Raw genomic sequence first — 21,987 nt, 5'->3', positions numbered from 1 at the left:
ATATATTAAATGGTTACTAGACAAATATAAAGCATGTGTAGAACTGAATGTAGAAGACATGAGGCACAGAGGAGCATTTTCCAAACTCTGCCAGAAACCTTGCCCACCCACAAAGCCATGAAGCTACCCATATGTTAAATGTTTAAGCAGTTTACTAGTTTATAGGAGTGAATTTGCTATGTCAAAAGAAAATGAAATGAGATGTTCCTTTGCATGTGGGGGTGGAGGGTAGGAAGATATCCTTATCTTTTTTTTATATATGCATGAAAAACAGTTGTTAGAAATGGCATCCTAAATGAGAAATACTGTTACTATAATTTATATGTAGCAAATGAGTCAATAGTTCAAAAGGAGATGAAAGAATATCTACCTAATGTAGCTTATAAGCAAATCTGCAGAACTCAACCTAAATGAAATGTTTTGCTACATTTCCATGGATGCAAGACTGTCCACCCTGTAAGTTTGTTTTATTAAGGCAAAAACATTTACATTTCTCTTGAGCTATCATGATCATTTTGTAGCCCTCTGCTGTATTTGTATAAACCTGCTCTGTCTTTAAAATTAAACTTGATTGCATTATTGTACCAACTGAATTTTTTCCTGGAACTCATAGTAACTGGTGGATTTTAGAAGTTCAAAATTAGTAGCACAATGTAAAGTGTATGCTTAGGTTTCACGGTATTCATATCAGGAAATCCATCTGCTAGAGATTTTCTTCTGTTTCTCATGATGTCGTCAGGCCTTCCCATCTGGTCAAGGAGAACTTTGAGATGCATTGTACATCTTTACTTTTCATAAGTCCATATCCATATCTGTTTCTTTAAAAGCTGATTATGTCAACTATTACAAAATTAAGCACATTCATGAAAAGTGACCTTTATTATGCTCTTAGGTTTTACTACATTTTTGAGTTTACCTGTAGTTTAAATAATTGGTTTCTTAATGGGTAGTATAGTTTGGTGGTTTGATGTGATAACATAGGGAATTTATAGATATATCAATAGCTTGCCTGGAATTCATGTCTATGAATGGTTTTCTTAATTCATGGAATGTTTGGTGAATAGCATTGGCCGACTGGTTTCTTGGCATTCCGTTTCTTTTTTCTTTCCAAGGAACTAGGGTGTCTTGTGTCTAATAGATCTTTAGCTGGAGTGAAAATCCTCCAGTCCTTGACTGACATTTTATGTCTTGGTGAGAACTTAAACTATTGTGCTTTGTTTTTTAGTTCACTATGCAGTTTTGCAATAATACATGTTTCTGTAAAAAAAAAAAAAATAGCTTCTGTGTAAGTGGTAGATAAGGGAGTTAGGTCCATATAATTTGGAAGTGGCATCAACTCATATACAACTTTTTCTAGATAAGAACAGCCAGAAAGATGGGAATAAAATGATAAGGAGAGGAAGGAGAGGAAAAACCTCTCAATTTAGCTGCTGCACTGGAAGCAGAAGGTATTACAACTTTGTTTTGCTTTTTAATATGCTTCACTGATACATTAGTTTCTAAGAGAAGTACAGTAAAACATATGGATTTGTGGATTTGGAAACTGTGTTCTCATAATTGGGTCAAGTATTTTTTTCCTTTGTGTATTCAAATAATTGTTCTTAGTAATAAGGTTATGATTATAATTTTCTTTCTTTCTTTTTTTTTTTTACTATACCCTATTCCTCTGAATTAAGGTTTTTGTCTTAAGCTAAAATGAATCATATTGCTACATCCTTCTTTTTTGGTAGTATTTGCATGGCATATCTTGTTCATCCTTTAATATGTGCTTGTCAGGATGGTTTGCCTTAGATATTTGTCTTACAACTAGCATATTGTTAGATTTTCCTTAAAAAATTCAATCTGATCCTATGAAAGAGTTAAATGTTTTCAATTTATGTGTATTAGTTTTATATTTGAGTTCTTTAGACAAGCTTGTTTTGTTACTGCTGTTGGCCAATTGTTTTATTTTTATTTTTGCTACTTTTAATTTACTCCTATAATCTACTCCTATAATTGGTACACATTATCCTTTTCTCCCTCTTCTTAGTTCTAAAACCTATAAAATGTAGTTGTATATAGCTTTAATTAAATACCATTACTTTTTTTAAATATACGTAATTAAGTGTAAGTTAACTCAGTGTAAGGTCTCTAATTTCTGTCCTTGGTTTAAAACAAAACACACATTCAGCACACTTTACCTATTGAACCTTTTCATTTCAGTATAATTTATTCTTGTCTACAATTTAGTTCTACTGCTTTTAAGCTCCCAAAGTTATTACCCTTAGGCTCTCTTTTAGGATACTCTTTTAGGAAAATTGAAAAATGAACACCCACTCCTGGCTCTGACTTCACGTGGAGGTTCCATGGGCAGGTGCACTTCCTCCTGGGCCAAGTTCAATGACAGCTTTGCAGTGCAGAGCTCCTTTCCCAGTTGTATCTATCATTCCTTCTCCAATTAGTGCATTCCCAGCATTTCCGCTCTTTAATTTCTATGTATTTTTAAATCTCTATGGAGGCTGTAATTATGAAGTAGAATGGTCTTGTCTTTTCTGCTCCTTGTGCTATTTTTTCCAGAAACCCTTTCTGTACTTCCCCCGCCCCCGGCCCCCTTAGTTAATTTAAGATTTTTCAGAACTGAAAATTTGTTAGGAAGACTTATATTAAATGAGAAGTGTCTGTCTGGCTCATTCACTATCTAGGCTAACAGTAAGGTTTCCCGGGTTGTACATTGCATAACTCAAGGACATTTCATTGACATAAAGTTTGTTGGGTAAGGTGGTTGCTAGTATTTCATGGTATCTGAATAGTAAGAATAATTACACAGTTGAAAGAGTTAAATAGTACTATGAGGCTTGTAACCCCAAACAGCAGCATCGTTCGTCATTCCAGATGGTATGGGGCTATGTAATGATCTGGCAGTATGGGCCCAGGAGAGAGTCTTAGCCTTGGCCAGTCTCCTAGCTTTAGATTCATAATATGACTGCAATTTCATAAATGCCTTTTGAGTTTGGGGAATTACCCTGCATTTTTTTTTTTTTTTTTGGCAAGCCCACAACCAGCAATTTTAGCTTCAGATAGATATTATAAACTCAGAAGACTAGAAGATGCCTGTGGCACTAGTTTGTGCAACATTATAAAAGACTACAGGACAGGAAAAAAGACGGTGATGGTCATGTCTCTTCCGCTTTAGCTCTTGAGCTCACAATGTCATATTAGTTATAAGGACTGCCTTTCTCCCCCCTCCCTTTTTCTCCCCTATCTTGGCTTCTAAAGGGTGAGGGAAGGAGGTCAGAGAAGGTGGTGGGTGAGCTATCCTTCTAAAAGGCTCAAACTATAAATAGGAACTAGTATCTTTAGTAACAACTGATGTTAGCTTCCTAGGTTTCAGCTAGGGCAACACCTAGTTTCAAGTTAAATTTCACTGAAGGAAAGGCCTAGCATTTATAGTTCATTAACACTTATTCCAGCCTGGCTGTAGTTCACCAGTCTCAAATTATATTTGCTATAAGCAATGTTGCCTGGTAAAAAAAAATCTGAAATTTCATCTTTATAAGTTTTCAGGGAATCACTGCTAGGGGAGGGTGAGCTCAAGATCACAGGGTAACATTGTCTTTTCTTCAGCTATTCAGCGTATAGTAAGGCCTGAGACCCTTTTCTTCCTGCTTTTCATCTTCATTGTTTTTTGTTTTGTTTTGTTTTGCTTTGCTTTTTCTTTTTTCTATTCTTTTTGTTTCTTTTTTTTTTAATTTTTTTTTCAACGTTTATTTATTTTTGAGACAGAGAGAGACAGAGCATGAACAGGGGAGGGGCCGAGAGAGAGGGAGACACAGAATCTGAAACAGGCTGCAGGCTGTGAGCAGTCAGCACAGAGCCCGACGTGGGGCTCGAACTCACCGGCCGAGAGATCATGACCTGAGCCGAAGTCGGACGCTCAACCGACCGAGCCACCCAGGCGCCCCTCTTTTTGTTTCTTAATGATAGAGCATTTTTAAGGAAAAAAGCCTTTATTGTCACTTTAGAGTTTAGGAAGAAGCAATGACATATGTATTCTCTTTTTTTTTTTAAATATATGAAATTTATTGTCAAATTGGTTTCCATACAACACTCAGTGCTCATCCCAACAGGTGCCCTCCTCAATACCCATCACCCACCCCCCCCTCCCTCCCACCCCCCATCAGCCCTCAGTTTGTTCTCAGTTTTATTTAAGAATCTCTTATGCTTTGGCTCTCTCCCACTCTAACCTCTTTTTTTTTTCTTCCCCTCCCCCATGGGTTCCTGTTAAGTTTCTCAGGATCCACGTAAGAGTGGACACATATGGTATCTGTCTTTCTCTGTATGGCTTATTTCAGTTACCTTACCTACTGAATTAATATACATAAATGTCCTAACATAATTCTCTTTTAAAATTGATATTTTAAAAGTACTTTTCCCTGGACAAGCAAAATGCAATCTGTTGGGTGAACACTCAGTCCCTTGTGTTACTTAAAGAACATAATAAAATTTTATTGTGTATTTTCTATAGAGTGTATTTCTATATCGAAGAATGGAGGAAGGGAAGGGATTAGTAGAAGAGTTTTTGAGTGGGGTAGATTTTAAAATGCTTCTAGATAATAAATATGTGTAATTGAACAAATTGTAAATTTTAAGAGTTACAATTCTTGATACTGTGAAAAAAATACAAATATTTCTTAATGTTTATTCTGTGTTTGCATTTGCATTTTATTTTGATATTATTGTGATTTAGATAGTTTATGTCCCAGAAAAGACAAACATTACCCTAAAACTTCAAATTTGAAGAAAGGAGGAAATCTTATCCTGAGCTCCTTAAAATTTAAATGAAAAATAATGCTTAAAAAATAGTCATTGGAATAATTTCATGAAAAATATTATTTAACACTGCAAAAAATTATATAATTCTGGATTTACTCTAAGACATAGATGATTTATTAGAATTTGAATTATCAGTTTGAAAGGGATTCTAAAAAACTATGAATGTAATAGAGCACTTCCTTGAATTTTATTAATATTAGTAATTGCTTAATTTATCGTATTTCTACCTAGTCTAGTTGCAGTTTATAAATTAAGCTAGGTGAATAGTGGAAATCATGTTTTTTTTTATACATTTGACTCTGACACAAGTGGAAATAGAATATTGGCATTTTATATTTTTCAACATCGTGTTCTCAGTGACTGTTTATTGTCTTTGTATTTGTAAAGGATACAGGAATCTTACTGAGCATTTATGGCTTGATATGCTTATCTAGAAATTAACACAAACTGTTAAATATTATAATATTATATTTGTATTTTGAGCTTTTTTTAATGTTATATTTTTCAAAGCAAAGAGAAAGGATTATATTCTAATGTGACCTTTTGTATTATTTTGCAGGTGTATTTTCTTGATTATAAATCAGTACCTTTTGATCAGAAAATGGAAAACCTAATGCAGATTAGGGAATATGCAAAGGAAGTGAAAAAGAGAAATATTTTATTATGTGGTCTTCTTATATATTATCCACAGGTAGGTAAAATTTTGGTCTCAGATTTATGTTCTGTACACTACAGTTGTAAGGATGAGAACGTGAGCTGTTAAAAGCAAAGATACAATAATGATGAGAAGAATTTTGGCCGGAAAGTTACCCATCTATTCATGTTCTGTAGTAGGTGGAACCTCTCTTGACTCTAACGGAAAAATTTATTTATTTATTTATTTATTTAAAAAATTTTTTTTTGTTTATTTATTTTTGAGACAGAGACAGAGTGTGAACAGGGGAGGGGCAGAGAGAGAGAAACACAGAATCCAAAACAGGCTCTAGGCTCTGAGCTGTCAGCACAGAGCCCGACGCGGGGCTCGAACTCACAGACCGTGAGATCATGACCTGAGCCAAAGTCGGACGCTTAACCGACCGAGCCACCCAGGCGCCCCAAAATTAAAAAAAAAAATGTTTTGATTAACAAAAAAAGTGAAATTGGTGAATATCTTATACAAGGTGGCCCTCATGGATTGTCCAAATTTAGCAAATAAAAAATACAGAATATCTGAATACATTTGAATTTCAAATAAACAATAAATTATTTTTTTTAATTAAAATAAATTTTTAAGTTTATTTATTTTTGACAGAGACAGAGTCCAAGCATGAGCTGGGGAGGGCAGAGAGAGAAAGGGAGACACAGAATCTGAAGCAGGCTCCAGGCTCCAAGCTGTCGGCACAGAGCCTGACGTGGGGCTCAAACTTAGGAACTGTGAGATGGTGACCTGGGCCGAAGTGAGACGCTTAACCAACTGAGCCACCCAGGCACCCCTAAACAATAAATTAAGTATGCCCCAAATTTGGAATTCAAAATTTGAAATTCAAATTGAAATAGACTTTTGTATTTAACTGAGTTCACAACTCAGCCATTTGTATAGTTTGAAATGGCTTGTTTCTTTTATGTTGTGCTAAAAATGTTGGTGATAAGGTTTTTAATTACTTGAAAGTAGTGCCTGGCATTCATATTATAAGAGGGCATGGTATTTAATCAGGGAAAAATTCTTACTGTCCCTGTATTCAAAACAGAAAGTTAGTTAAGCTGAAGGCAAAATGAATTAGGATTATAGATTCTGAGTGCAGAGAAATGCTATTTAAATCAGACTACTTAGAGAATCTGTTAGGGAAGATGGATTTGCCCTTTGTGCATAGATTGCTTTCTCTGAAATGGCAGAATGCTTTGTAGTTTGTTACAGGTACCCCACAGGAATCAAGAAAGTGAAATAATCCATGGGGTTTTTAATGGTGTAGAATAAAAGTGATTTGGTACTGACTATGTAAGGAATGACAGACATTGAAAGTTATATAGTTGATGAATAACAGTTATTGTTTGTGAGATTTTTAAGGTACCTTGTTAGCCTGAAGGTAACAATATTTATTTTGAAACAATGGATTTTAATTAAATATAAGAACCATCGTTTAGCCAGTTCCTTGGTCTCCTTTGAGATGGTTTTCTCTGCTTCTAAAATATGTAAGCATTACTTCCAGTTGGTCATCAAGTACGAGGCAAAGCTGAATTTACTTAGGATCATGGAAGTGCAATATGTTAGTGTTATAAGGGCTGTTCAAGTCAGAACAGCCAAGGACTAAAGACACACTTGCGGGAAAGCGCATAACTGGCAGAATAAGAATAAAAACTTGGGTCTGTATCTTTGTTCAAGAATATTTCCTCTTCACTAGAGTGTCTTTGGTTGTACTCCAGATTATTGTGGTAGGAATGATCAGTTCTTTCTCTTGGGCCATGCAAAGGAGTCATGGATACACAGTAGTAACGCTATACTATCCAGATATAAAATATAGTTCTTTGAAAAAAAATCTCAAAAGCTGAGAACTGGTAGAGCACACACACTCTCTGGGACTCTGTTTTTCCTATGATTTAGGCTAAGCACAAAGAGTCTGTATGCATTGTAGTTGACATGCCAGTGGACAGTATGGTCTGAATGAAATATAGCCCGCCTAGTGAAATTTGAATTTCGGATAAACGCTAATTTTTCGTATGTCAAAATATTGCATGAAGCATACTTAACACTAAAATTCTTTGTTATCCCGCCTGAAATTCAAATGTAACTAGGCATCTTGTGTTGTTATTTACTAAACCTGGTAACCCTTGTAGAGTTGATACTCACAATAAAATGCTTCATTTCCTCCCAACTGGCATGCTCTACACATTAGTGGAATGCAGTTGTATATCTATGTGACTCTGTACCTGGGAAGGCTTCCTCGTCGGAAAAGTGGCCTTGTTGAAAAGGAGCCACCTTTCCGGCCTACTACTTTGTATCTGACCATTATTATTTTGAGCAAATTTGGACCTGTCAACCGAGCTATCTACTTAGCTATCAGGAGTGGGGAAAAGATGACCTTGCAAAGCCTTCAAGATATGTCTCTCATCTTTTTAGGAAGCAAAGATAGCTTAAGTAGATGTTGCTTTTGTTTTCCTAAAAATAGAATAGTAAAGATGTTTCAAATATGTGAGGACATTTGAAATACAGTGTTTAATTTTGTCCTTAAAGACACAGGTGCCAGTTGGCTGTTAGCTCAACACATGTCCAGTGCATAATTCTACCTTAAAGAGCATTTACCAAAGGACCCTGGAATGTTCATCAGATACCCCATTAAAAAGGGCTATGGTTAAAAAATTGGGGAGACATCAGTGAATAGAGTTAAACAGATGTCTTCTCTGAAGGGCTTTTCACAAATGCTTAATATACTAATGAACATTTTATATCTCCAAATTGGGGACAAACTGGATGCTGTTTTCCATTTTCTATTATACCTGATTAAGCATAGACAACTCATGAGGCTATTCTCTAAATGAAACTTCGGGGAAGAGCGCTCATAAATAGTCCACGTGTAAAGAAAGCAGTACCTCTGGAAAGTCTTTTTACTTTTTTTTTTTTTAATCTTTGACTTTTTAATTCAGTACTAATTTTTCCACTTAGTTAAATCAGTATCTTTAATTTTGAGTGCCTACTTGACAAGTATTATATCAACACTAAGAATACCAAGTTTCGTAAGGTGGAACTTCTGTCATTGTTTAGTGCGAAGAGTGTTGGTTTGTACTTTCCGTGGTGCTGGGAGACATAGCTTTTTGTAGTGTTCATATGTTGAACTTTGTTCCCTAAATAAGTCTATCTCTATGATAAGCATTAGGGTGTTTTCATAGATTGTTATTATGTGTCCTTTTCAGTCTCTGATCTGTGAAACCTAGATCAGTGAAATATAGAAAGATTTTTGACCATTTTTCATAAGACATAGCATTAAGAGTTTGTTTGGGTAGGCTTTCAGTTTACTGGTAACTCCTCCTTGGAAGATAAAATGGATTGGCTTCAGTATCTGTGCTTGTACGTGTGGTCTTTCTAGCTTTAAGAAGACCTGCATTGTTATGTATATAGTACCTCTGGTTATGTGCATGGTCTGGACTGCTTGGCTGCTCCTTCACAGTGTTGACATACATGATAATTATAATTAAATAGAATTATGCAAGCTTTTTTTTTTCTTTTTAAACATATGATGCTGTAAAGCCTCTATTTGTGTTTGTATAGAGTTCCCCATAAATATGTAGGGCTTTCTGTGGTGAATTTAAACTTGTTAATTGTATTTCAATCGTTTATCTTTTTGGATCTGTAATATAACCTATGATCAATTAGCCATAGTTTCTTCATAATTAGACATTTGCAGTCTCTGTGCATCTTTAGGGAAGAAACTGATTTGGAAAAGGTTAAGGATTGATTCCTTCTTGAGTATAAATGTTCTACAATGTTATCCATGATCAGTTACTGATAATTCCTTGATAATTCACTTACTCACAAGTGCCATCTAATTATATAATGTTTCAACTCAACTCAATTTATCCATATTTTTTTATTGATATAAGAAATTTTAACAAATGCTTTGCTTAGCTCTAGATATACTTCATAAGTTTGCATTTTTTTCTGATCATAGAGATAACATTTGGTAAATTACTGAATATGTTCCTTAGCTATATCAATGTAGTAAAGAATAAATTAACTTTTTCCAAAATTGACTTTAAAATATTCTGCTAGCTTCAAAAAATTAGTCCTTTAAAATAAATACCTTATGATTTCATTCATATGTGGAATTTAAGAAATAAAATAGGTGAACATAGGGGAAGGGAAGGAAAAATAAGATAAACAGAGAGAGAGGCAAACCATAAGAGACTTTTTTTTTTATTTAAAGTTTTTTTCAAGTTTTTTTTTTAATGTTTATTTTTGATAGGGAGAGCTTGAGACTGAGTCTGAGTGGGGGAGAGGCAGAGAAAGAGGGAGACAAAGAATCTGAAGCAGGCTCCAGGCTTGGAGCTGTTAGCACAGAGCCCAACGCTGGGTTTGAACTCAGGAACCACGAGTTTGTGACCTGAGCCAAAGTTGGACACTTAACTGACTGAGCCACCCAGGTGCCCCAAGAGACTCTTAAATACAGAAAACAAACTAAGGGTTTCTGGAGAGGAGGTTGGTGGGGGAATGAGCTAAATGGGTGATGGTCATTAAAGAGGGTACCTCTTAGGATGAACACTGAGTGTTGTATGTAAGTGATGAAGCCCTAAATTCTACTCCTGAAACCATTTTTACACCATATGTTAACTAACTTGCATCTAATTAAAATTTTAAAAAAAGGAAAAAAGAAAATAGATTCTTTGTGGGTACCTTCAACTTAGACTTATGGATCAAGTGGCTGGCTTGACCATTTATGTATTAAGTTTTCTGACTTTATCATCGAGTGCTCAGTTCCTCAAGTTGTAAATAAATAAGGAAAGATTTGAAATTTATGTTTTAGGCTAGAAACGTAGCATAAAGTTAGCCCTTAAAATTTGTTGGATGAATTTAAATCAAGTCCTATTCCTCTTTCTAAAATAACCTTACAAGCATAACTGTGAATAATTAAAATCAGGTTTTATAGCTTAATCTACATAAAGGATCTTAATCCCCCTTTTAAGTATTCTTTTAAATTTATATGTAAAATATTACTCTTCATCTTATTATTCTAAGTTTATGATGCAAGTTGTCATGAGGTCCATGATATAAATTATGTATTTTGGGAACCTGTGCTAATTATTTCAAATCTGTATGTGATGATAAAATAGTGAAGTTATAGACACTTAGTATTTCTGGCATGAACTGTTCAAGACCATAGTTCAGAGCTTTCAGTGTTTGTTGAAGTCTAAAAAATTTTTTTTCATGTCACAACTCTGATTTTCAAGGCAAACATTTGCAAGTATATTTTTAAAAAATGTTTCCTGTAATTAACTGGTGATAATATGTAAACTGTTTTCCTGAGTTCTGTGAGCCAATTCTAGCAAATTATCAAACACAAGGGTTGGGGGGGAGTTTGTTATGGGAACCCCTGATCTATATATAGCCTGTTGGTAAGGAGTACAGGTGACCCTGACTTAGATTGCCATCTGAACCAGAAGGTAGTCTTGTGGGACTGAACCATTAACCTTTATGGTCTGTGCTCATTCTGGGTAGTTAGTGTCAGAATTGTTTAGTGTGGGAAAAATAAAATAATGAACATTTGGTATCAGAAGTGTTGAGAATAGAAAGACAGTTATCCATTTGTTGAATATAAAACTTGATATATGTTTTATGTACCCAGTACCACTAGAAATGTTCCAAACTGTGGGCATTCTTTCGGTAATGAAAATGCTGTGACTTAGAGCCTCCAGCAAGTTGACAGTAGAGTTGTAGCATGAAAAAGAAACTTTGTTGTTACTGTAATACAACTTAAACCATACTCATCATTTCACAGATGGGGCTTCTAGGTTCAAAAGATATGATTCCAATGATAAGTATCTTTTTTGATGTCATTGTATAGACAGTGCACCATTGAATAATGTACCCACTGCTTTTTGCATTCAGCTTTATCCCTCTTCTTCACAAAGATAGCATGAAAAATCTTAGCAGGTATTTTTCTCAAGTCCAGACCTAACATTTGTACACTTTTCTCTTGTTTGAGTGTTCTACTGGTATTCTGGGAGGAAGAAATAAGTTTAAGTTGTTTTGATGAAGTTACATTAGGCCCAGCTGATGAATGATTTTCTGTGCCAGTGGCTTCTAAATACTGGTTCTTGTAAAAGTCCTTAGCTGGCAGTATTATATTCACCTGACAAATTTAATAAATATATATTTCTAGCCTGTACCTTAGGGAATCTATTTCAATCGATCAGGCATATACCTGGGGCTCTATATATTTCACAAGCTCAAGCCCTGATGAAAGTGTAATGTGAACCAGATTTGGATGATTGACTTAGGTGAGTAGTTCTTCAGTATATTGACATACTGGAATGAACTGTTGACCCTCTTTAGGTTATTTATGACTGTCACCTCTGTGGAGGCTCTGGGATACCAGATGACATGATGGAATGTTGAGATGAACTTGAGTAAGGGAATGAAGAATGACCATTTGAAAAATAACTAACTCTGAGATCATCTCTTCTTGTTCATTAAGAGCAAACATTCTAAACACTCATAAACTATCTGGTTAAGGTTCTTAGTTGTAAACAAAATGTATCAGTGGTTGTGTAAAAGAAAGTTTTATTTTAGTACATTTTGTATCTTAAAGAATTTCTGAAGAGTCGTGAAGCCAAGATTGGATACCACCTAGTCAAGAACAGTGCAGGGGGCAGAAATGCTCAGCTCCTCTGTGACTGTGCCAGTAAAAGTGCCTTCCATCACTGACTCTGGGTACATGTGATGCTAGGAAACTACAGGTAGAAACTGTACCATAGATCATACAGAAAATTCAAAGTCTTTGCCTTAGACCTACTTTCCCTGTTTCTGGAACCAAGCCAACCTGCTCACTGCTACCTTCTAAGTCTCCTGTATGTGCATAGCAGAATCCATAGAATTTTGATAAAACAGAATCTGAAGAAATGTAGTTTTTTTTTCCTCTGTAGTCTCTCTAGCATGTTAACGAAAACTGGGGTATGGTTGGAGAAGGTATTGGTTGAACCACTTGGCATTGTTAGCCCCATCAACCTAGGTGAAAGAATTTTGTCCTAGGTTGAAATCACAGTACCTTTAACATGTTATATTGACTGTCAAGGGCTTGTCATTTACCTGAATCCAGGCCTCCATGTGGTATTTTAATGTCACAATTTACACATTTTTTTAAATAAAATTTTACACCTGAATTTTTATGACAATAGAATTTGTAAACTCTGTAAAATTTATAAAGTCCTGTACCAGTTTTTTAATTTAATCTATACATTTTACATGCTCAAGGATTTAGAAATAGAAGCACACAGGCTTATGGCTAAAGATTTTTCCAAAACTATTATTTAACTGATTATTTCTTGGTCTGAATTAGCATCATCCCATCTAATTGAAACAACTAGCTATATGAGCTTGAACAAGTGATATAATTTGTGTAGGTCTTTTCATTTGTAAAATGCAGAATCAGAAATTTTTGAAGCCTCCACTGGATGAGAAGATGGAGACACAGGAGGTGGGCACATGACAGTATGACCTGACCCCAATGTCACATGACCCCATCAACCGTTATTCACTCTGACAGGGAAATTCTGAACCTGAGCCTAGATATTCTTCCCTCTTCTTATGTGACCATAAACTTTACCCATAATATTATTTCATTTATTTTGTTGAGAAATTATTCGTTGTAGTTGATATATTTCATTATAATTGAGAGAGGGAACTGTTTTTTTGTGGGTTTTTTCTGTTTTTTTTTTTTTTTTTTCTTTTTTTTTTTTTCTGGAGGTTGAAATTCTAAGATCCCAGTGTTTGCTTGGTCAAGTTCTGGTGAAGACCCTGTTCCCTGTTGCAGGCTACCATTTTCTCATAGCGTCCTCATGTGTCAGGGAGAGGGGGAGGCCTCTCTGGGGTCTGTTTTAATGATAGCACTAATCTATTCATGAGGATTTCACTCTCATGACTTAATCACCAACCAAAGCCTTCACTTTTTAATACTAACACATTCTGGGGGTTAGAATTTCAACAGGAATTTTGACAGGAGACACAAACACCCAGTCTGTGACAGGAAACCAATTAGCATCCATCAGTGAAATGTTAAAATAGTAAACAAGTTAGCATGGCAGGGACTGTGTACCATTTTAGTCTATGCATTTTCCTCTGTCTCCTTTCTTCTCAGAGCTGTCATTCCACTGGGTTTGATGAAGTGGGAAATAGGTCTTTGGAAACAAAGTTTGGCTTTTTGAGTATTTTTCACAAGGTGAGGCCATTGGGAAGGACTGCACCAGTTGGCAGAAATAGAAAATCCAAGTCTTGGAGAGGTCAGAAGGTAACGTGATGAGCTTAGTTACTTTCTCACTGCTCATCAGTGTCACTCTTTCTTCAACTACAGCTCTGGAAAGCATATAAAAAGTGAAGAAATTTACCAAAGCAGGTTTCTAATTCTGTGGTTTTTTAAAAAAAATTATTTGTAAAAGATTAGAGATTTTTCTATAAACCTCCACAATAGGATATGGAATGGTGAAATGAAGTGTTTTAGCAACAACATCAACTTAAATAAAGCTGTGTAAATTGATTTTCCGTCACAAAGTGTAAGCCAAATCTCTCTACTCGATGAGTTAAATACTATTGTCCTTTTCTACTGCCTGGGTTTTCAAAGTCTTGTATGTACGGTAAAGGACATTCAGTAATCATTCTTGTTGGTGGATCTCTTTGTCATTTACTCCGGGTAAGTTCATAATGAAACACTGAGAACTGTATGAACAGGTCAAACTGCTGTAGCATACTTTTGTGCCAAAAGACCTGAATTTGTAAGCTAGAGTTGATACCAGTCTTTCCCTCTTAACTGCATCCCGTTTGCTCTCTGTCCTCTAACATGAGTCATCCTTTAAGTATGATCATTTAGAGAATAGGTATATGCTATCAAATAGCAGAACAGTGATTTTTAATGATAATCTTGGAGGAGGTTAGACTTAAAACTCCACTTCCCGCAGCAAGCAATTACTTGTAGTTTAACTGGGAATTATTTACTTAGCACACAATTCTTTCCATGGCACTGAATCATGTGGCATGCACACCAAACATGCTGTACCAAATCTGTTTACAGAAACCCATAATACCCTGTTCAGAGTAATCAGACTGTTTTGATGTGGGAATGTTTATGAGACTAAATATTTTTCACTTCCAATATTGTTTTGGCTTTTAATGTTTAAACTTAGTCATTCTTTGGGAAAATAGGAAGATCATAAAATATAATGTGTCTTCCAAATTGTGTGAGATTAAAAAACAAAACACTTTTTAGGGAGTTTGGATAGCTTACTTAGCCTCATTAGAGTGGCAATAAGCTATTATACTTAGATATACATAAATGAAATGGTGTATTAAGTAGAAACTTCTGCTACAGATCTCCACTTAATTTTTTGGAATAAATGAAGCAACATTATGAATGAAAATGGCCTTGGAAAACTAATGCACTTATTTTTTCGAATAATGTATTAGTTAGCTATTACTGCATAACAAATTATTCTCAAACTTAGTGGCTTAAAAAAATGTTTATAATCTCACAGTCTCTGTGGGTTCAGCTGTCTGGGCCTTTCTCAAGACTCAAGTCATCTCAAGGCTCCACTGGTAGTGATCTGCTTCCTAGCTCACTTATCTGGCTTTTGGAAGGATTTGGTTCTTCTGGGCCCTTTTGCACTGAGGCCTCAGATCTTTACAAGCTTGTGGTTGGGGCCTGTTCATAGAGTATCTCACGGTGTTAGACCATGCAAGAGAGAGGACCAAGAAAAAAGTCAGTCTTCTAGAACATAATCACCAAGTGACATCCCATCATCTTTCTTGTGTTCTGTCCATTGGAAGTAAATTACTAGGCTCTATGCACCCTCTGGGGAAATGATTACACAAGGGCATGTATACTTGTGGAGGTGGTGATGATTAGGAGTCATATCAGACACGGTCTTCCACAATAATACCTGAGTTCAAATATTAAGGTTAAATATTTCTTGATACCTACCCCATGCAGAGTAAGGGGTTGGTAACCTTAAATAGGGCTAGAAATGTTTTAATGAAAAACCTAGGTTGTGTATATATAATAAGTAATATATATGCATGTACATATGATCATACACATTTTTGATATGTGAATAGAATAATAACAGCTGAAGATGTCGTAGCAGAGAGATGAAGAGCAAAGAAATAGCAACTTACCTTGATGTAATCTATATAATTTTTTTTTTAAGAGCTTGATTTAGGTCAAATTCATATCAAGTCCGTATCAAATATCCATACATCAAAAAGATAAACATATGTTTGTAGATAGGCTATCTTATTTGAGTTCTAGTGAGTGAACCTTGAATTACAAAATAATAGCTATAAAGTGGTGGTATTGTCTTCAATAAGTTGAGACCTATTACATTAAGAGTATATAACCCAGAAATGTTTTGTCGTAGAGGCTTGGAGAAGAGTTTCCAGAAAAGATAGGTGTCGTAGGAAGTCTAAATGACTAGGAATAAAAGGAATCCAATGAATCTGACATTGTATTGGCAATTTTCAGGGAAGACAGCTTTGTAGACTTACAGAAAATATTGAGAAACTTTATCGGGAGTCATGATTTTCTATAAACCTTCCCCACAGCAAAACTGCTATAATACTAATATCAAAGCAAAGTCAAAAATAGGATTTAATTTTAGTTGCCATGAGTCTGATACTTTGACTCATGAAATAGGAAAAAAAAAAAATAGACATGGCAAATAGGGTGAAAGAGTAAACTAAATAATTAGTTCCTGGAAAATTGAGAGTTTTCAAATGTATATGGCATTATGTCAGCCCTTTGAAATAAAGTGTGTTGTATATATACTCTGAGTTTAATGTGGATTTTCCTTAAATAACATTGGGAGGAGATACCTTTCTCTGTTTATTTTCATTCTATGGAAGACTAATTATCCAAACTTCAGAAGCAGCTGTACAAAGAACTCTAAAATTGCAACATTTAACTGAATCAAGTGGAGAACTTCACGTGCATGCTAGAGGACTTGAAGACATCAAGTAGAGTGGGAAATGAAATTAAGAGAAATGTGAAGTCAAGATAATTATTTTAAGATTTGACATTCTAAGCCAATGACAGCATCTCTGAATACTTGGAAATATTTGGGTCCCATTGACTATTAGATATTTCATGTCCTTGAGATTAAGAGTAATATTTGTAAGACCAGAGACTATGTGAGGACTCTTTTCCAGAAATGAGATATCTAACCAGTATGAATTCCTTACTTTCTACCCCAGTCACTATTTAGGAAGAAGGGTAGTTTGTAAAATTAGAATATGTCTTTATTGTCTCTGACAATTCTATTAGCATTTCTGATTATGATCGTAATGGAAATACAGAGGTACCTTCTCCACTGAGAATCAGGGAGATATGAGTAATGTTTGGCAAATAGATTTGTGTATAGAAAATGGTAGGTTTATTAGTTTTCCTTCTATCTCATTACTCACCTTTGACAACTGCTAAGGAAATGTATTTTAATTAACCTTCAACTTCCTCTAACTGAATGCATAATGGCATTTATATACTAACGCTATTAGGAAATGAGTTGGTAGCAAACATATCTACAGTTAACTTGTAGAATCCGAATTTTAATGGAAAGAAAAACATATTTTACAAACACTATGCATGATGAGTATTATGCTTCTGTCATTATTTATATGTTATGTTTGTCATCACAATATCGTGCTGAAAACCTGTATTAGGAAAATAAGTAAGGAAATAGTGTTCAAAGAATACCACAGATAATTTACCACCTTTTCAACTAAAATTACATAGTTTAATTGCATTTTTACCGTATTATCTTTTTAAAAATGATTCTCATTGTGTATTTATGGCCTTTAAAAGGTCTAAATCAAAATACATTTTTTAACTAGGCCACGGATCTGCTACATGAACAATTTTTTTTTTTTTTTACAAAGATCATTCAGGAGAAAAGGAAGTTAATTATTAGTAGGACACGTTTTACTTTTGTTTACCACAAAAACATTTTCCGTTAAAATTATTCAGAGAAAATGCAGGGTTTTTTTTGTTTTTGTTTTTGTTTTTACATACGTTGCAAGCTGAAATTGGAGCAATGTGAAGTGTATTACAATAAGGACCATGAAACAAATCTGTGCCACCTACTGGTGTGCTCTTCTTATATCGGGCTTGCAAGTGGGAGCCGACTTTGTGCTCTCTTCTTACTATAAAGATAGGAAACAAAACAAAACAAAAAAACATTTTGATACTCGAGTGAAGATCTGTGTTTGTGAAAAGATATATACTATTAAATAACAAGCTACATATAATAGGAATGTATGCATTTATGGCTTTTTTAATGCTTCTGCATTATAGTATATGTTTCCAGTTCCTTTGCAGTGAGAAGCCAGGTCATTTCTTGCTTGCCTACTGGACATATGTCTGATTGTGATGTGATGTGTTTAGTTTTGAATTTTAAATAGGATTAATAACACACTGAAACGGGTATCAAATGTGCCATCTTCATCACCATCTTCATCACCATCTAATTCCTCTTATCTCTTGATTACATTTCTGTCCTGATATTTTAAAATGTTTTGTTGCAATTAAAGGATTTATGCTCTTCAGGGAGGGTGGTCGGTTTCTTTTTCTCTTATATTAGGAAAGTCAAGGGGCTCTTGGTTGCCCACCTGGTTAAGCAACTGGACTCATGGTTTTATCTCAGGTTATGATTTCATAATTCATGAATTTGAGCCCCAAGTTGGGCTCCACAGCGTGGATTCTCTCTCTCCCTCTCTCTCAGCCCCTGCCCTGGTTATGTAATGCCTGAAGTTCCAAAACCTCCCACAAAAGACCACCAGAGTCGTAAGTCAAAGCCAAGTGGCAAGGGTCGTTTATTGCAGGTTCGAACCTGGTCCTCTGCGCACTCGTCGCCGGTGACGCAAGAGGCCACGATCAGGGTTGGTACAGCGTTTTTATAGACAGAGACAAATAGCACAGGGGAGGTTTCAAATTATGAGGGGCCTGATTAGTTGATTTTAAAGTAAGGACATTTGTTGTTCTCTGATTGGGCGTCCTTTGCCCTTTGGTGGGAAGGCTTTGTCTGTTACTTGTGGCGGGAGGAAGAAGGGGGAAGGGGGAAGGGGAAGAATGTGTTGAGCAAGCAGGTTTACAGAAGGGAGAAATGCCGGTTAGTTTATGTACAATCACTCATTCCATTACATATCAGACTACATTTAGGAAGTTTTACAACCCATTCTACTACACAGCGGGTTACATTCAGGAAAGGCCTCACAATGCTCGTAGCAAACAGCAAGCAAAACGGACTTCTCAGCAATTGTATTTCTTATCAAAGATCCATAATAAGCAGAAAAGAGAACCTAGCTTTAAACTAAGGCAGGGCTGTCATTTGGATTGTTCCTTTCAGTTATGTGCGTTCTCTCTCTCTCTCTTTCTCTCTCTCTCTCTTTCTCTCTCTCTCTCTCTCTCTCTCTCTCTCTCAAAATAATGTAAACTCAGCATTGATGTAGACCTAGTATTTTTCTGATCTTTTTGAGAATAGTATAAAAACATACATTAGAGGGGCGCCTGGGTGGCGCAGTCGGTTAAGCGTCCGACTTCAGCCAGGTCACGATCTCGCGGTCCGTGAGTTCGAGCCCCGCGTCAGGCTCTGGGCTGATGGCTCGGAGCCTGGAGCCTGTTTCCGATTCTGTGTCTCCCTCTCTCTCTGCCCCTCCCCCGTTCATGCTCTGTCTCTCTCTGTCCCAAAAATAAATAAAAAAAAAAAAAAAAAAAAAAAAAAAAACGTTGAAAAAAAAAAAACATACATTAGAAATTATGAAAAATCTAGCTAGTGAATTATCAGTTCTGGTTCATGGAGAATGAGCATGTTCCCTACATTTAATTTTTTTGATTTGGATGTTAAATATAATTTTCCCAAAATGTGCTGATCAAGAAGCACAAGCATTCAAGAAGAAACACAACTGGGGAGAGTCTTAATGATATTCAACAACGATATGGCCAATATAAGTTTTAAGAAGCCTCTACTCGTATTTTATAAAGTTGGGCCTCCTGTTTTGTGTTTTCTTTACTCGTAAAGATTACCAGTCTTGGGGCGCCTGGGTGGCTCAGTCGGTTAAGCGGCCGACTTCAGCTCAGGTCATGATCTCGCGGTCCGTGAGTTCGAGCCCCGCGTCGGGCTCTGTGCTGACAGCTCAGAGCCTGGAGCCTGTTTCAGATTCTGTGTCTCCCTCTCTCTGACCCTCCCCCATTCATGCTCTGTCTCTCTCTGTCTCAAAAATAAATAAAAAACGTTAAAAAAAAAATTTAAAAAAAAAAAAAAAAAAAAAAAAAAGATTACCAGTCTTTGCCAGCAACATAACAAGAACGTGGATTTTCTTCATAAATACACTCTCCTAAGTCAAGTAAATCACAACTGAATGCTTCCTACCATTCCTCAAATTTTTGCAGATTTTTAAAAAAAATATTTATTTATTTTTGAGAGAGAGAAACAGAGTGTGAACAGGGGAGGGGCAGAGAGAGAGGAAGGCACAGAATCAGAAGCAGGCTCCAGGCTTTAAGTGTCAGCACAGAGCCCAACATGGGGCTCAAACTCACAAACTGTGAGATCCTGACCTGAGCTGAAGTTTGATGCTTAACCACCTGAGCCACCCAGGCGCCCCATGCAGATTGTTTTAAGACCTTGAAAAGAAGGACAAGTTGTGTTTTTAAATATGCGTAAGTCCCTTTGTAGGGGACACTGAGAAAGTCAAACCTTGGCTGAGACCCTTGCCCTCAGGGAGTAGTTTCAATGAAGGAACTATAGCAGGTTAACTGGGTGTTAAAAATGCATAACATTTGCTTTTCAGAGCTTAATTATTTCCAAAGGTAGCTACTTCCAAGAGACTAGTTAAGCAAGAGCCTTATGACCCTTGTGATGAATTCATGAAAATCAGTGATGGGCAAATAGCTATTTTGCCTTCTGTCAGCCTGGCTAGCTCTCTGGAAACCTCTACCTTCTAAAACCCTGTATATTGCACTTGGAATTACACATCTTTTCAGCTCTCATATTTTTGGGGCTTTATTTAGTAAGAAAGCATATGTGCTAAGACAAAATAGTAGACCGTGATATCATCTAGGCATTGGAGAATAGTAAATTTCCTGACTAAAATGTACAATAAAGGAAAATAATGAGTCAAAATCCCAAAAGGTTAACAAGTTATGCTTTTTGTAAAGTCTTAGAAAAGCTTAAGAACTAAATTTGCTTGTTCTGTAGTTCCCTTACTTTAACAAGGATTATAAAGGAAGGGGACTTTTTCTTACCATGACATTTCATTTAAGTGCTAAATTTAAATGAAATTTTAGAATAATTCTGTAATTATCTCCTCAAGCATCCAAAGTTGGGCTTAGATATGGTGGCTAAATTACTGCTAACTTAAAGCCTTCTCAATCAGAATTTTAATTGGTGTTTGTATCATTTGGATATTTACTCAGGCTCACCTTTGACTCATTTCAAATGTCATGAATTTTTCAGATGCTTAAGATGTTTTAGATGGGAAACAAGGGTTTTTAGTCAAAATACCAAGTTCCTTAAAATTTTTATTTGAAAACACAAGTGTAGACTGTTCGCAATTTGCAGAATTATCACTTCGGTAAACAGACTGATAATTTTGAATGAGCTATAAAATAAACGTACACTTGCCACAGTTTGTTATACAATAGAAATGTGAATTTAAATTTCATCTTTAAATGTTCCACCAGTTACCTTGAAATTTTGACAAATGATACATATTTTTTTATATCTGGAACATTATCTGTTAATAAATGGATGTGAAGCTGCTAGCTTTGTTAATGTACAGATTTCAGTATTATACGTCCTGAACAAAATTTTATGATTATTTCAAAACTTAAAGAAAATGTAGCATGTATGTCAGTTTCAAGGAAATTGACTTGGGGAGAATCACAGCAGAAAGGAGTTTTAAGCCTGTTGAATTAATTGACGAACTACTTGGTTTATCATTTGGAAAATTTTAATTGTGAATATCAGAAACAAAATATATATTGAATTAATGTAACTGGCCAATCCAAGATTCATAACTTTAGGGTTTATTAGACCCAGATACTCAAAGGGAGATGACCTCTTTTTCTCTATTGTCTCTTTTCCACCCCTGCCTACACCCAATAACTTCATTCTTTATTCTCATGTAATTAAAAAAATAATTCTAGCATACTTAACATAGTGTTACATGAATTTCAGGTTTATAATAAGTGACTCAACAATTATATCTATTATCTAGTGCTTATCATGGTAAGTGTACTCTTTAATCTCCATCACGTATTTCACCCATCTCTGCTCCTCTGCTCCCCCAACCTCCCATCTGGTAATAGCCTTCAATTTGTTCTTTTTAAAAGTTAAAAGTCTGTAGGGTGCATGGGTGCCTCAGTCAGTTAATCGACCAACTCTTGGTTTCCGCTCAGGTTGTGATCTAATGGTTTTGTGGGTTCAAGCCCTGCATCAGGTTCTGCCCTGGCA

At 35.6% G+C, this 21,987-nt stretch overlaps 1 protein-coding gene across 1 annotated transcript in view; it reads left to right on the top strand.

The window, feature by feature from the left end:
* The window catches only part of CRPPA (CDP-L-ribitol pyrophosphorylase A), a 320,005-nt gene that overhangs the window by 190,900 nt on the left and 107,118 nt on the right, over positions 1–21,987 (top strand). The window contains exon 9 of the mRNA XM_078441691.2: positions 5,372–5,503. Coding sequence (XP_078297817.2) covers positions 5,372–5,503 — 132 coding nt within the window. The remainder of the gene's footprint in view (positions 1–5,371; positions 5,504–21,987) is intronic.

This window comes from Panthera onca, chromosome A2 (assembly GCF_046562875.1).
Source record: "Panthera onca isolate mPanOnc1 chromosome A2, mPanOnc1 haplotype 2, whole genome shotgun sequence".
Classification (NCBI taxonomy): Eukaryota; Metazoa; Chordata; class Mammalia; order Carnivora; family Felidae; genus Panthera; species Panthera onca.
The sequence above is the reverse complement of the archived record's forward strand: the minus strand, read 5'-3'. Positions and strand labels throughout refer to the sequence as shown.